Raw genomic sequence first — 17,436 nt, 5'->3', positions numbered from 1 at the left:
ATCTTCTGTGGATTATGCATGCTTGGATCAACTTTTATTTTCCTAATAATCAATTATGGCATCTAGAAACTACTCACAAATGCTTTGGAAACCTTCTATAATTGATTCTGAACCCAGAATCAATTATAAGTGTTGGGTTTGATTCTGAGATGAATACGGAAAACGTTTTTCCGTATTCAATACGGAAAACCATGTTCCATACTGAATACGGAAAACCATTTTCCATATTCAATACGGAAACCTGTGATCCGTATTTACCCAGAAACGCCATTAACGACAATGAGCTATCGGCCCTAAACCCAAACCACATTCAAGACATTTCAGCCAACAATACCTCTACACAAGCAACAATCGACTACCCTAGGGTTCAATGATTAACATAATTTCAAGTTAAATGGGGAAAATCCAAAAATCCTTACCTCTAGGTTTCAATTCTGAGAATGGGGTTGTGAAGAGCTTTGATGGAGATGATGGAACCTTTCAAGTACACGGTTCAAGCAAGGGGAGCGACAGAGATCGAAGGTTGAAGAGGGGAGAAGAGCTTGGCAAAATACGGAAATGGGTTTGAATAAACCCTTGCCGGTTTACATACTAATATAATACGGATATTAAACTTCCGTATTCAATACGGAAATGTGTCTTCCGTATTCTATTAAAGGGGGGCGTTCCAGTAATTTCCCCACTTTAAGTGGGGCGGGGAGCCCCATAGGGGGGCCCCAAACCCAACTCCCAGATTAGAGTGGTGTAAGCAAGCAAAGCATTGCGTCAAACACTAGACATTCCATTCCATTCCATTCCAATCCAATCCCCATCGATCTATTTCCCTTCTCCTTCTCTTCTTCCACCGCTCTCATTTTGAATTATCCAAATACCAGAGAGAAACCTGATCGAAACCCTAAAAACCTCTTTCTCTCTGTTCCGAGATCTGATCTGAGATCGCGATCGAAATCGATCCACCATGGATGAAGAGTACGATGTCATCGTGCTAGGCACTGGTCTCAAGGAATGCATTCTCAGCGGTCTTCTCTCCGTCGATGGCCTCAAGGTACAATCTCCCGAGATCACCAATCACGATTTGCTTCCTTCTTGTTTTTTCTCGAATCGAAACAACAATCTGTTATCGATGTTCAATCCACGTTCTTCAAATCGAATCGGCGGTGATGTGTTTGTTTGTTTGTTTGTTTGTTCGTTCAGGTTCTTCATATGGATAGGAATGACTACTACGGAGGAGAATCTACCTCGCTCAATCTTAATCAGGTACTTTATTCCTCTTCAACTATTATCATTCAAGTGTCAAATGATGATTTGATTGATGGTTTCTCTGTAATCTTCAGCTCTGGAAGAGATTCAGAGGAGAAGACAAGCCTCCTCCACATTTGGGCTCTAGCAAGGACTACAATATCGATATGAACCCTAAGGTATTCATTGATTTGGTCTACTGATGCATGTGCTCTTTCTATATATATAAGCATATGTGATATGATTCTCCATGTCTGACTCTTTTTTTTTTCTTATGGGGTGGCTAGATTATTATGGATAATGGCAATTTAGTCTAGTGATGCATATGCTCTTTCTATATATTTATACATATGTGATATGATTACTCATGTCTGACTCTTTTTTTTCTTCTGGGGTGGCTAGTTTATTATGGCTAATGGCAATCTAGTGCGGGTTCTCATTCATACTGATGTTACCAAGTATCTATATTTCAAAGCTGTGGATGGGAGCTTTGTCTTTAACAAAGGAAAGGTATGCTTGAGTTATTTCTTGTCGATCATGTTGGAAAGTTTAGTTTGGTTTTGATTTTGTTTTACATGCATTAATTGCTCTGTTGTTGTAGGTTCACAAGGTGCCTTCAAATGACATGGAGGCCTTGAAGTCCCCGCTTATGGGAATATTTGAAAAACGCCGGGCCCGCAAGTTCTTCATTTATGTTCAAGATTATGATGAGAAGGATCCTAAGACACACGATGGGATGGACTTGACCAGAGTGACTACTAAGGAACTGATAGCGTATGTATACACTTGTTTTCTTGTCCATTCAACAAGCCAATTTTGTATTTGCCTAGATCCTGGGCATAAAACATTTGGAAATTGGTATGAGAATAATTACGATGTCTTATTCACCTTAATATGGCATCATATTTAATTTTTCAGTCATATAGACTTGATAGTGAAATGCAATTGTACGATCTAGTTCCGTAAGTCTGTCATATATATATATATATGTGTGTGTGTGCATATGACTTTGAAAACATGATGGTGACATTTTTGTAATTTAAATGAAAAACAAGACGTGAAAACAAAAAAATAATATCTGAAACTAAATATGCTTGAAATGTGTGAGAGTTTAATCTTATTTGGCATTTTTTATTAGTGTACTGTGTACATATATACTTGCATGTCATTTAGTTACTATATTTTATATAGAGAAGGAAATTAGAACTTTGTGTGGATGGAGTCATGGAATATTTTGCTTTTGTTGTTGACCTGTTACAGAAAATTTGGCCTTGATGATAACACGATAGACTTCATTGGCCATTCTTTGGCGCTTCATAGAGATGATCGCTACTTGCATGAACCAGCACTGGAAACTGTAAAGAGAATGAAGGTAAGTGTACTGGTTTATTAGCACCTGTTAATATTTTTCAATTATAATTGGAAGTTTGATCAAATTCCATTTGGTTCCTAAGCTATATTTGTGTCCTTATTTGTGCTTATATTTCCTACTTGTAGTTATATGCAGAGTCTCTTGCACGCTTTCAAGGGGGATCACCTTACATATATCCTTTGTATGGTTTAGGGGAACTTCCCCAGGTATTCATAATTATATCTATATTCACGCATCGGCTTCATCTCATTTTAGGAATGTAGTGTTGGAATTCGTTTTGCTCAGGTTTTTTAATTCTTTTTTTTTTGGTTCAGGGTTTTGCACGGCTTAGTGCTGTTTATGGTGGAACATACATGTTGAATAAACCTGAATGCAAGGTAGATATACTCTACTATACTTATATGCAACCTCCCTCCCCAGTAGTGTAAGACTTGCCACACTTGAAGAATTACAACTTTTAATAAAAAAATTGTTCATCGATCCAATTTCTGGCCCATAACTATGTTTTAGATCTTAAATACCAAATTTTAGAAAGTTTGAATAAAATTATATCATAAAATGGTTTATATTTTAATTTCTTTGGATAAGTATGTTTTAATGCTAGTTTTTTGGTGCTGTGTATAAATAAAGAAAAGACAGAAAACTAAAAAAAAAAACTGGCGACAGTTTTTGGGTGCTGTATACCAAATGATAGATTGAAGATATTCTTACTGAGTCAAAAACTATGTTGAATTATGTGAAATTCTAGCTTGATGCTAAATAACTTGCAAATAATTATTATACTTATTATTTTGATTTTGTAGGTGAACAACCTGCTAATATTCTTTTGGATATAATCTTCATTTTGCTTGAATTCCAGGTTGAGTTTGATGAGGAAGGGAAGGTTGTTGGTGTCACATCTGAAGGAGAAACTGCAAAATGCAAAAAAGTTGTTTGTGATCCATCATACTTACCCAGCAAGGTAATATAAATTAACTCTAATTTGACTTTTTGCATCTCTGTAGGTGTTGTGAGAGTGAAATTTTCTTGGTTCTTGAAGTCTTACGAGCTATTCTAAAAAATTGGGAAAAGAGTGTACAACTACGCTAAATTTTATGCTTTTATGAATCAATTAAGAAATTAACCCCCATTGATTAATAGGTCATAACAATAGTAGTTCTGGTATTAATTGGTATGAAGTGAATGCCAGTGCCTATTTGCAATAACCAGAGTTTACAGTGGCCGCTGTTCTCTAAAATATACATTACCAGCTTTCTTATTGAAAGGAGTTTGTAAATGCTGCTTTTGAAAGAAAAAAATTAATGATCAATGGTGGACTGCTTTTAATTTCCAAATTGATTCTTGATGCGAGACTCCATCCTTCTTAATAAAAATTGTAACCATTTCAACAGGTGAGGAAGGTTGGTAAAGTTGCAAGGGCAATATGCATCATGAGCCACCCAATCCCCAACACCAATGACTCTCCTTCTGTGCAAGTTATTCTACCTCAGAAGCAGTTGGGCAGAAAGTCAGACATGTAAGTTTTCAAGCAGTACGTTGAATAATAGATATTTAATCAAATGTGTTGTATCCACTATCCATTTCTTGCAATATACTGGTGCAGCAGATCACCATTATTGATCCTGCAGTTGGGACCGTAAATTAGCAAGGGCAAGCTTTCTTAACTGAAGCTAAGCCCTTCAATTTTTATTGATTTGTTTTTCTCCAGACATAATCAAACACATGAAATAATATTGCTTCTTTAGAAATCCTTTTAGCACTTACTAATAAGTTTATAGTATTCAGTCTTTCTCTTCCTTTTTCACCTATACTTCTTAATTTCAACAACTACAAATGTAATGCTAACCGAAGTGTTATGGAACTTTGCAGTCATTCCAGCTATAGAAGGCATACCAAAAATACGAAGAGCCTAAAATGATTTCATATTTAAAAATTGGAAAAATGAACATTATTCTGGCATTTGATTTTCGTTAATTGTAGATATACTTGTATTTTCATAATTTCACTGATGTTTGATTCCATTGTCCTGGGCAGGTACCTATTTTGTTGCTCATATTCTCACAACGTTGCCCCAAAGGGAAAATTTATTGCATTTGTATCAACGGAGGCAGAGACAGATCAGCCTGCAATTGAACTAAAACCCGGAATTGACCTTTTAGGACCTGTTGATGAGATATTTTTTGATATGTATGACAGATTTGAACCAGTCAATGAACCCTCCTTGGACAACTGCTTCATATCAACAGTGAGTTTACTTTGTCTTTCTTATATATATATGTATGTATGTATGTATTATTTGGATAGGCCGGCAATGATACATTTATATTTTTTTGACAGAGTTATGATGCTACTACTCACTTTGAGTCAACTGTAGTGGACGTCCTCAACATGTATACAATGATAACTGGAAAGGTGAGTTTTGTGCATCGGTGCCTACTTGTTTTTGGTGCTTGCATTAACTTGTTAGTGCCACAAATGATGAAAATGACATTGTTCTACTATGTGCATTTGCTCCCGAAGTAAAAACTAAAAGTAAATTTGGAAGTTCTATCTTATCATACGTAACCACTTTTACATTTAAGTCCTACAAACATTAGGAATCTATTTTCTTAAGGGCCGTAAGCCCAGAACCCTTATATGGGGAAATAGTTACTTAGCGACAAGTCAATGCTTGAGAAGAAAATTATGGAATTACATCCATGAACAGTTGGTATCCCATTGACTTTGGGTTTATGGCTTCAGGCTCTTGTTAATTTTCTTCAGAATTTAAGATTCCCTTGTTTCCCTCTCCCTAAAGCTAAAAATGGCTGACATTGACAATAATTCAATATGATGAGTTGGATATCTAATGTTTGTTCCCCTACCTCTTACCACTTGAGCTATCATTCGGGGACATCAATGATATCTTTAAAAACAAATGAAGTTTTCTTAAAATGTTGACTTGCGCACAAATTTATAATTTACCCAGGAATTTGAGTGGATGGAAAAAATTCAAGATTCTAAATGATTGTGTTCTAATACACCAATGAGATATCTAGAATAGTTCAACATATACTCTATCGTTTCTGGTTAATTGGATGATTTTGCAAATTCATACATTAACTTGGTGATTTGGAACAGGTTCTTGACCTCTCTGTGGATCTAAGTGCTGCTAGCGCTGCAGAAGAGTAAAGATAGCTGGTTGATGTCCTTTATGTTTGTTCTGTTGCTGATGGGATCAATATGGACTTTGACATTTTAAATAAGTTTATGATATAAAATGTTCTGTTCTGTTTTTTTTAAAGAACACTTCAAAGTTTGTAGAACAGATTTGGTTGCAGGGGAACTTCTCCCGTCCAGCTGCTCTGGTTGTGCTTATTACAATTATTATGTTGACAAATTTGTTGTGTTGCATTGGTTGTAGTTTTGGATTTTTTATTTGCACCCTAGCAAATTGCACAGTTTAAGTACCTTGAATCAATTATACAAGGATGTTAGACATAATTTGGGTGGTTAAAATGGAAAAAAACGTCATGGGTTAGATCAGTTAGACTACTCTAACTTTCATCTCATGGTGGCCTTGTGAAGTAGAAGTAGAAGTAGATGGAAAAACAGTTAAATTAGTATGAATATGTATAAAGTAGACTTTATTTAAATTTAACTTGATTATTGTATTATTTATTAAGAACAATGAGCCTTTTATTTATTACCATATAAAATTCAAAAAATTATGATTTAACTTGTACCACACCATGTAGAGTCAAACCAAAAAAAAGCCAATCTTTATCAGATGAATTTGATATGGATTATCAAATATTTTTTTAAGCCAAATCACAACTTTTTTTTTATATCAGAAAGATAAATTGGACTCGCAGGAATCGATCCCTAGACCTCCCCCAGAGTTTTGCATATGCCCCCAGCCTATATGGTCCTCCAGCTGGGGGACCATATAGCCTATCCTACGGGGACAAATCACAACTTGTAGCAACCTTCAACCTAAGCTTCACACTCAAATTTCTCTCCGTAGGATCTCTCTATACTCGGTCTTAAGAAATAAACAAAGTGTTTGTTTGAGATATCAGTTTTGCCCCAATGGAAACTGGGTTTACCAAACGTTAAGGGCGTGTTTGTATTTTTAATAGCGCACATACAAAGTTAGTTTGGATATGCTTCTGGCTCTCATGTGTCATTGGAGTAAATGTGTTTTTGACCAACTTCACCGTAAATACACACCATGTGTTGTTAGCAGGAATTCCCATGCACCTCAATGTCATCAATGTGTCTTGTGTCATTGGTATCAAGGAGGCTTCCGAACATAAATACAGACGCACTAAAACAATTTGCATCAAATTTACGCATTGGGCTTGGACATTACACGTTTACGTCAACTGTAATGGGTTTTCGAATAGAACACAAAACCACACATCTAAAGAGAAAGTACAATCTCAACTACAAGGCGAAAATTTCTGGCGAAGGGATAATTATAAAGGAAAAGAGTATCCACGCAAGTACTTGGAGTCCACACCTGATTCTCGGACTAGTGCAATGCGCCCAGTTCGTGCCACCTGAAACCAGAAAAAAAACATTACAAACACTGAAATCAAAGTTAAAGAGCGCTGGTGTACTATACAAGCAGTTATCCGGCTATGCTTAGATACCCGTTGGCGTAAGTGCTGTGGTAACAGACGTTAGCACTCACTTCGAGAGAAAAATGAACGAAACTCTTTTGTGGATTGAAATGGAAGTGCTTTCACGTTAACTCAACTAGTATTCAAACACACTCCCTTGTTATATAATCATTTATTACTTGTTACTGGTGGAATTTTAACTAGAACCTTCAGGATGAAGTACAGCATATACAGGGTTTTTTTCCTCCAGGATAAAAGAAAGGAATGCCTTGGAAGATAATACAAGCAAAGAAGTAAAACATGTTGCACAGAATTAAGGAATGCATCAGATATGACTCTGGAAATAGATGGAGTGTATTTAAACAAGTCAACTATCTCATTATGTACGTAGAAAAGATTTCAAAGACAAACCTCACAAATGCCATATGGTTCTAATAATCTCTGCAATGCAACCATCTTGTCCAGATCTCCAGTAAGCTGGAATAAGTGCATATCAATTAGTTCCTCCAGAAACAACTTAAAAATATTAAAAGATTCATTTATTTGATTCAGTAATTTGATACTTCATTTATACTATTGGCACTAGCTTGCAAAAGCAGGAAATACTTCAAAGAAACTAAACACAACAGAGAAAAAAATATATCAAGTTCCCAAGTTTTCTGTCGTCAGCCTAATTTCATAATGTAAAAAGCCGTAACCTGCTGTTCAATAATCATAGCCTAGTTGGGAGGAATGTCATGAAGTTTGCACCAATATGATATCATCAGTTAACATGAGCTATATTATATTTCTTAAGGAAATGTGTTAACTCAGTGCCCCGTTTTATCATTTATATCAATCTAAAAGAAGGATAATATAAACAATTTTAAAGTTTGTGTGCGTGCGCGCCTACTTAAACCTAAAATTCTATCTGCTACTGTAAGACATAAGCAATTCTATTGCTCACAGCTAACAACCTCTATAAAGGAAAAAGAGCGAGGAATGCTGCAGACAATGAGCATAACTGGTTCTTAACATTTCAAGATAACAAATAGCTTAATGCTATCTATTCATATGACCTAGGAAATAAGGGCCACCAGTGCACTGCCTCATTGGTAGTAGCTTTGTTAACTGTTGGAACTTGGAACAAATCTACATGCAAGATCCAACAGAAGTTAAACTGCCAACAAGGCATGATCCTTGACCTTGTAGCATAATAAAACTCAGCTAAACTAATTTGCTTCAGTGCAACTAAGCACATTATAGTTGCTAAGTTAAGCATTCTATCAATGTTGCGTTGGTGCTAAATATGATACTATATCACCTGATTGAAAAATCTATATAAAATTCACCTCGAGGGTTATTGTATGATCGGATACATCAACAGCTTTAGCCCTGAAAATGCTGGCAATATCAAGGACATCACGTCGTGCAGCAGCATTTACTGCAATCTTTATTAGCATTAATTCTCGCTCAGCAAATGGCATGTGTGTCAAATCACGAACCTGGAGAAATATCAGTGTAAATCTAGAAAATTACAAAATGGACAGATTTTTTTAAAATAAAATTTGATCAAATATTGATGCACTATATGTATCAACACGATTCTCAATGGTAAAGTAAAAAAGAAATATAAAGATTTAAGCTACATGTAAGAGATTTAACAGAATGTTGTTGGGTTGATATTCCTAAATGATATTAATCAGGAAGATCAGAGCACTCAAAATCAACAAGGGTTTCTCAAAAAAGATAAGTGCAGGACGATTAAGTTTCAGCAGTGCCTTCTATTATTCACATGATATTAGAAACAGAAAATCCACTCACACCGTTAACATTGTATCGAAATCAATTTTGTTATTGAATTGGTCACTTATATCCTGCTAAAGGCTTCCAAGACATATGTCCTGTTGTACCCAAGTGCAAAAACAGAAAAAGCAGCAAGGAGTTCAATGTGAACTATAGGCCTATGTCCATGAGCACAAAATAAAGAGAAATGTCTACATTCAATGAAGATTACATGGAGTAGCCACTTGGTGTTTTAAAAACCGAACCGGTCATTGAACTGTAATAATTAAATATAGATTTTCAATATTATATGATATATTAAACAACAAATAACATAAAATGTTAAGAAGTTAAGTCAATTTCAAATTTTAAATTGACATTACATGATCATTTTATGTTTTATAAGATAAAAAATTAATAAGAAAAGGTAAAAAATTATAATCCATGTATGTAGGCCTTTCTAACTACATTGAACATTTATGTAAATATTTTTTTATTAAATTTAAAATAACAAAGGATTGTAAATTAGTTAGTTCAAACAGGTTCAATGCTACCATATTCTGACCAGCTTTCACCCAATTCGATTGGTTCACCAGTTCTTGCCAGTTTTGAGATCAAAAGGATTTTTAAGTTAAAATTAAAGGAATGGTCACTCGACTGGTTTTCGGTTCAACTAGTCGGAATGGTCAGTCCACTCTAAATTTTATAACTCAACACTCAAATCCTAAATCCAATACACCTAAATCCTCACTCATGGAGATTTAGTTCACCCTGTTATGTAACCACTGACATTAATAAGAATATAAGATCATGCCGCTGGGAGTAAACTACAGGTTTGTCAGGGACTAGCCTAGTTGTTCCTCCAGTCTCACCACAAATCTCCTTGAAAAAAGCTTAGTTGGATCAATTTATAGACTTTTCTGGTCAAGTAACAGGTTGGGGTAAGCCCAATATGTTCATTTCTGTGTTTACTAGGACACTGATGGAAACCCGCACTTAAAGTGCAACAAGACACTGCAAACTGTAATAATATAAAGGTTATAAAACTAAAAGCAAGCAATTTATTTACAGGATGCGATGAGATATATTTAGTAGAGATTTTGAACCTCATGCAGCTCTATTAGCTTATAGAGTTGCTGCAACAACTTGCCAATTGACTCATCTGTCCCAGGAACCACGGTTGTAAGTCGCGAAATTCCTTCAACTTCAGAATGTCCTACAGCTAAACTCTGGAAATAACAGAAACCACATTCAAGCAGATAAGAGAAAGGAGAAATTAAAATGGCCATACATATATCCATGCAATTTTATACACAAATATGAAAGAAAACACTGAAGAAGAAAACCTGAATGTTATAGCCCCTTCTAGAAAAAACTCCTGTGACAACGTTTAGAACTCCGGGAACATCATTCACAAGCATGGATAAAGTGTGTGACCGAATTCCGCTAGTCTGAAGGCATTATCCCAACAGTTAGAAAGTCATATGCATGTCATTCATAAAATCCATGAACATTACATGCTATTGACCAGTAAGGACTAACTACATTTTCTGCTCCTCACAAGCATAAAACATTTTTTATGAGAATTGAGACTATACAGGATAATAGATTTATTAAGTAATTTTGAAACAAGATTCATACAATTTGGTGCCAAGCCTCTGATACTTGAATTTTAAAAAGAAAATTCTTGTTAGCTCAACTAAATTACTAAAGTAGATTTAAGTACAAGAAAATAACGGCAAGGATATCATAAATTGTAGTTCTGCTAGGTAGAGTCAGGGTTTTCTGGCGATATTTTAGGGTTTTTCTCAGGTCCACTAATAGTGAGCTCTAATACCAGCTAGGCACTGTGAACACATTGAAGTACGCAGTATTGATCTGAAATTGCTTGACAAATAGCACTCAGCAGTATGATATTTACACATGCCAGAAACTTCTATTTACAAGGCAAAGATTAAAAGGATGCAGCTCCAGTGAAAACTATCAAATACATGAATATATCATTCAACTATGCACAAGAAGTAATTACCGTAAGTATTTCTATTGATGCTGAAACAATTCACATGGAAAATAGAGAATCTCAACAATATCAAACTTTAAACACTAAAGGGGGGAAGACCAACACCAGGTAGAAAAGGAAACGAAAAAGGGTTACATATAAGGACAATAAGCAACATTAAACCATCTTACATCTTCATCATTGAGAACACCCCAGTGAGCATCAAGTACTTGAGTGACTGTAAAACTGTCTGGAGGCTCTATAGGATAAACATCTCCCTTCACAAAAGCAAACATTTCAAAAGAAAAGGTCAGAGACAATATCTGAATTTACTAATGACAAAATAAATCCAAGTACAGAAGGGGTGTCGAATATTGGACATGTACATAATAAGCCACTGTTGGCTTCATTCTGTCCAATAGTTACAACAGGTTTGTTCTCGTTGCACAAATGCATGTTAGAAATGACTGACAGTTCGCTTAAAATTTCAAGGAGCAGAATACCCAAGAGAGGACATGATCAAAATCCTTTTCCAGCACTAACTTAAGGGAAATGATATGTTCTGAATAACGAAACTGTTGCATTCCAACTAGTTCCACAAAAAAATTGCAGAAACTGCAAACAATCATTAAACATCAGCTTATGTGTTTTAACAAAACCTTTCTAGCAAATGATAAAAAATTGTTCCAAAGCAAGCAGTAGAGGTAAAGGATTTTCAGTAGTAAAGATCATTAGCTGAAATGTCATCAGTATTCGAGATATGCACTAGAATCAAAACCAGAGTAATACTCTCGCCTGATATAATTTTGCTTCATGAAACTAAGTTTGCTCACAATTTTCAAAACTGATTTTTGAGAGGAATTGTCAATTATTTAATCTCAAATGAATATATTTCAAAGTTAAAGTTGAATTGTTCTAATTTCAAAAAATAGGTAAAAATGGAACTGCTAGCATTAAGACTATGTAAGATCATACCCCTACAGGCGCATCATTTTTGTCAACAGGATTTCTATTTTTCACTCCCACAAGTGCATTAATAGCTGGCTTTCCTTCAAGATCTGGATACGAAGCAGCTGAATACCGCCAAAATGGAGCTGATGCACCCATCTTTTCCCTTCTTAATGCGATCTAAGTGAAATTGCATCATCAGATAATAATGGATGAGCAAATTTTGCAGAATCTTACAAATTACAATATAATGAATGAGAAAGTGGACAACATAAAACCGTTAAGGAAATTTCTAAGGCACTCAATTGAACTTTCAAACCTTTCCAGTTCTGGCTATTTCTTTAATTCCAAACTTGCTTAAATTTCTTTGAACTGCAACCAGCTTCCCAGGATCTCCAGTGACCTGTAACATTTATAAAACAACTCACGTGAAATTACAACCTTATTTTATCACCAAGAAAATCTAGTAATATATTGTAATTAATAATGGTAACTGTGATGACTAAATAATTGTTAGACGAAATGGAAAAGATAAAACCAAAATTGAGTGAATATGGGTACCGAGAGATCATATCAACACACTATTTATACCAACCTTAGTATCCTAATTATACTATTATGTTATTTTTATGCAATAAAAGGAAGAGTTCAACACATTGAGTATATTCCCAAGATGAACCATCTACAAGGCATCGTGCCCCACTCTTGTAATGCAATACTTCCAATGATCAATAAATACCATAACAAAAGAATAATGGTTTCCCCCCTTTCACAACTACACTCCAATTGAGTGTGAAGCCCACAGCAAGTTAACAATCCACATCCCAACCACAACCAGAACTTTGATGATGGCCATAAAATTACTTCCATTTGCTGCCACCTTTTATCCAATTTCTGAGAATCAATCCTTTCACATGACACAGCCAGCACTATTCAATCTACCAACATTTAAAATTATTTTAGCCATAGCAATGAATTAGCTTTAGGCAGTTTGCAATTGACAAAATTATGCCTCCTTTTTAGTGTTGTAAATGTAACACACATAGGAGACACTCTCAAAAAATTTTAATTTACACCAGTAAGTTATACTTGGATAGAAAAACTTGAGAATGTTTGTTGTTTGAGATCCTAATGTCTTCATAAATTTTTTCTTTCTGGATGCATTTATCTTATAATAACACATAAATTTTATGTATTTATACAATAGATAACTCAAAAGAATCAAAGAAGGTTTAGCAAGACATAAATAGGCCAAAAAGATAAATGATAAAGCAATTCAGGGAAGCAACTATACAATGTATACAGAGCATACCCTTCAGCTACAATAAGTGTTACAGGTTGCATACAAATAGAAAACAAACATGCACCAAAAAATTAAGATTAAAGATCAAAGCATATCCAAATCAGTCCAGCAATAACCTCAATTGTCACCGAATGTTCCGATATATCTACAATCTTAGCTCTGAATATGTCCACCAACCACTTCAGCTGTAAATTCCCATGTAAAAACGAATCAATGAAGAGAAACAGACAAAGAATTATACCACACACACACACACACACTCACACACGTGTGTGCATATGATTACAACATAACATTTGGTAGGTACCTCAGCACGATTTTGGGGTTCAGCATGCACTTTTATGAGCATCAATTCGCGTTCTACCTGAGGCTCATTTGATAAATCTTCCACCTAACAATCAAATGAACACATTCAGCATAAACCAGTGAAAACAAATTTGACTTAGATTTTTGTTTTCTTCCTATACAAAAACAAGCCAATGCAAACAAACAAACACAAAATAGAGCAAGTCACATAGGGTTGTGTGGAACCTTCAGAACGTTGGCAAGCTTTTGAAGCTGCTCCACAACTTGACGCAGCACCGTCTCAGTTCCAGATACAACAATGGTGAAGAGAGCCTTATCCTCATTGAGGCCAACAGCGAGTGACTCAATGTTGAATCCTCTTCTCGCGAACACTCCGGCAATCCGGTTAATCATTCCGCTCTCATCGCCGACGAACACCGAAATCGTGCGTCGCCGAACCCTGCATTATCATTATCAATTCATAATTGTAAGTAACAAATCACTGAAATCAGAGAAACAGTTAGTGGTAATGAGGAATCAGAGATGGAGAGCACGTGCTTGGATCGAGAGGAGGAAGGGGGAGGGCCGTTGGGAGAGACGGTTGTGTCTCCGGTGGTTGCGGCGGTGGTGAGGGTGAGTTTGTTGTGGCGGAAAGTGGTGGGAGAGTGAGGTATTGAGATGAGGGACGGTGGTTTGGTTGGGAAGAGAGTGGTTGGTTTTGGATGAAGGGAGTGGAATTTCAAGGTTTGGAGTGGTGTTGCAGTGGCCGCCATGGTTAGCTCAGTGGAGCAGAGGAGAGTGGTGGCGGCACCTTTTGGGGGTTGCTGCGCCTCTCTTAGCTTTATATTGTCTTGTCTTGTGCTTTTTTGGAAACTAAATTGAATGATGATTGAAGTGTGAATGGCTCATAGATTATGCACATTTTACACATTATATTACACACCAACTTTCTCTTTTGTATGATTTTCAATTTTTTTTTATTTCTCTTCTCTTTTGTATCGCATCATTGTTCTGACAGACTCAAATGACCACGAGGCTCAATATCATAATGGTCGGTTAAGAGGATTCACAACCAAGTAAACGTGGTGCTAGCCGGCTAAGGGACCAAAATGAAGTCTTAACTCATTCAACAACTAGTCGAGCAAAGGCAAATGAGGTTAATAATCCAAAGAGCATTCAAGCATAGTCATTATATCATAAGTTATTCACAATAGCTAAGTTAAGGTTAAACGTCTTTACTATTGTTCATGTCGAGAATCTAAATGTCAAGATAAAATTGTAAATCATATTTTAATTATAGACGAATTTGTCAGGCGGATAGAACAACAAATCAATGAATTGGAAAAATCAATATATGCATCACTAAAACCATTATGTAGAAAAGTCTTATGAGAGATTTATCCGTAATGAACAAAACCAAGACAATAAAAAGCGAGCTCTTTTTTAGTCGTATCAGGCGCATCAACTTTGGTTTGACTTGCCTTGTCCGTATAGTCAGTCATCGATGACAACCATTTGCCGAGGACATTAGTTTGGCCCATCTTGACGCTCAGGGACGAACTTATTTTTACATATCTTCCTCACATTCATGCCTTTCAATGGAGTCTCGTATGCACCGGTAGAAGTAATTCTAAAATGTTTAAACATGAACATATAATGATAGTGTTGGCTTAGTGGTAATCATAATACAAATAATCAATTTACAAGATCATGGGGCACCTGCGCCCATTAAGTTTTCTACAAGTATTTTTTTTTTTGAACTCAAGTTTTCTACAAGTATACATGTAAGTAGTATTGTCTTCATAGTATACTAGTATTGCCCTAGTTTTATATTACTACTAGCTGCAGTGTCATCAACCAGTGAAGGATATATTTACAAGGTTGTGTTCCCACTAAGTTTTTCAGTAGTATACATATTTAGCTTAGTGCCATCACTTTTGTCCCTTTTCTATTTCCATTTCTGCCATTTTTTCTGGTCAGTCTATTCCTGCCATAACACATCTCTTTTTCATTTCTGTTTTTATTTTTTATCTGTCAAGCTCCTTTCGCTCTACCCAAGCAACTGGGCCGTGTTATTGGCCTTCAACTCTAAGTTTTTTTCTATTCTCTTTTTTTATTTATTATTAAACCACATGAGGGACTAAAACCATAGGCATATGACAAAAAAAGTTGTTGTTAATTTTAAGGTGATGAAAAATAATTAACTCTAGAAAATATTTAATTGAAATTTATGCAGTATTTTTAATTTGTATACAAACTTGCATAGGACAATTAATTATAATTGATATTAAAACTTTTAAGACTAATATTTCAGTACTAAAATTTTACATATGCATTTTACCTCCACATCCATCACTACTCACTAGTGATAACCAAATTAAATAGCTTCGAAAAATATCACATGTTAAGAGACATGCCGCAATATTCCAAATGAGTTTATGGCCATGGCTAACTATAAAAAAAAAATATGAACAATCCATACAGTGCATTGCTTTGTTTGGGCGATTTTTGTCATAATAATTAATCATTTTTTACTTCTTTATTACAAGTTGTTTAAAGGTATGGATAGACACCATCCCCTAATAAGGACAAAAATAAATCTTATCCGATCCCTGTTATATTTGACAGCACCACTTTACAGCACCACTTTAGTGGTGTTTATTCATGTAGATCTTTAATTATCGGAGAGATCATAAGATAAAATATTTTAAAGCTGAAAAGTTCATCCATGTGTTTGAACCACAGAAAAAAAAATACATTAATTTATGTGACTATTCTAAAAAAATGACAGTAGCTAGCTATGTGTGTCAACAAAAATGAAATAACCATCCCTATCATGTAAAATGGTATAAGGATAGCTAGAGACCATTACATGTTAGTTTTAATACCTCCCAGTGACATGTTATTATATAACTTTTGATTATTGTGAAATTTTATATATACTACATATGTGATAGTATTTTTTAATCCAAATATCCAATTATGAATTTTAAAGAAAATATCAAAATGTGTGGACCCTTCATGTAACGTGAGAAATGGTGTAAGGAAAAATGCAATTATTTAGCATTCAAAAGCTAGCTATCATAAGCGAGGGTGTATTGCTATTTATTATGTGCAATCAGTTTTATAAATAATTTAAGTCAAGTTGTCCGTGTTTTATAATTACTTACTATAAATAACTAGTTGTGGTCAACTTGTAAGATTTTTCTTTAATCGCACTTGTTGGATCCCTATAAACAGTTGCTTGATTTCAAAGTAACAACCCATACTACTGCCTTTAATTTTGATAGCAATAAGTGTATAAGTGTACGCTTGTGTTAAATTTTTATAGCAAGTTGCCAGAGTCCCTACTACCACCATCATATTAAGGGGAAGTTATGTGAATCAAAATATCTTCTTAACTATAATCGATAAGAGTAGTCGCACTTATTTCACAATCAATGCATTAAGCAATAGTTAATGAATTTATTCATTTAGAAGAATTCAAATTTAAATTCTTAACCACTTGTTTTCAACAACGTCGGTGTTGGGTTAGGTGTTGTCCCCTACTCTCACAGAAGTTGTAAGACTTAGGTGGGCATTGGTGTTGGCTATAGAGCTTGACTTTTCAATCGGTGTCCTTTAAAACCGATTGTCTTCCGATTACCGTTTTTTATGTTGTCAGTTTGATTATGTTTCAGTTTTATTTGTTCGTCGTTCTAGCAATAGTGATGCAGAGACTACCTTGCTAAGCGTGCCTCTTCTTTCCCACCGTCCATATGGATTGAAGAGGTTCCGCCACACATGTTGTTCCCTTAGTATAACTTGTGATGTATTAGCTTCTATATCACCTCCTATTTAATCTATTTGAGACTTCTTTCAGAAAACGAAACCCACATTATTTACATTATTAGTTCTCTATAACTTATCTCCCCCCAAT

At 35.2% G+C, this 17,436-nt stretch overlaps 2 protein-coding genes across 2 annotated transcripts; one reads left to right on the top strand and one right to left on the bottom strand.

The window, feature by feature from the left end:
• The first annotated feature begins 769 nt into the window (after window positions 1-769).
• Window positions 770-5,990, top strand: LOC130711201 (guanosine nucleotide diphosphate dissociation inhibitor 1). The gene is made up of 13 exons (XM_057560717.1): window positions 770-1,045; window positions 1,195-1,257; window positions 1,335-1,418; window positions 1,642-1,749; window positions 1,841-2,013; window positions 2,500-2,611; window positions 2,737-2,817; window positions 2,926-2,988; window positions 3,471-3,572; window positions 4,003-4,127; window positions 4,646-4,856; window positions 4,949-5,023; window positions 5,732-5,990. The coding sequence occupies exons 1-13, from the start codon at window positions 959-961 to the stop codon at window positions 5,780-5,782; spliced, it is 1,335 nt and encodes a 444-aa protein (XP_057416700.1). The 5' UTR covers window positions 770-958; the 3' UTR covers window positions 5,783-5,990.
• Window positions 5,991-6,860: 870 nt separating this feature from the next.
• LOC130711396 (acetolactate synthase small subunit 1, chloroplastic-like) lies at window positions 6,861-14,424 on the bottom strand. Its single transcript, XM_057560989.1, has 12 exons — window positions 14,076-14,424; window positions 13,764-13,977; window positions 13,540-13,623; window positions 13,349-13,417; window positions 12,249-12,332; window positions 11,957-12,109; window positions 11,173-11,259; window positions 10,329-10,433; window positions 10,089-10,211; window positions 8,550-8,702; window positions 7,630-7,695; window positions 6,861-7,155 (listed from the first exon to the last, which is right to left on the bottom strand). The coding sequence occupies exons 1-12, from the start codon at window positions 14,288-14,290 to the stop codon at window positions 7,072-7,074; spliced, it is 1,437 nt and encodes a 478-aa protein (XP_057416972.1). The 5' UTR covers window positions 14,291-14,424; the 3' UTR covers window positions 6,861-7,071.
• Between the last annotated feature and the right edge of the window lie 3,012 nt (window positions 14,425-17,436).

Source organism: Lotus japonicus, chromosome 4 (genome assembly GCF_012489685.1).
Source record: "Lotus japonicus ecotype B-129 chromosome 4, LjGifu_v1.2".
NCBI lineage: Eukaryota > Viridiplantae > Streptophyta > Magnoliopsida > Fabales > Fabaceae > Lotus > Lotus japonicus.
Note: the sequence above shows the minus strand (reverse complement) of the source record. Positions and strands in the feature narration are given on the sequence as shown.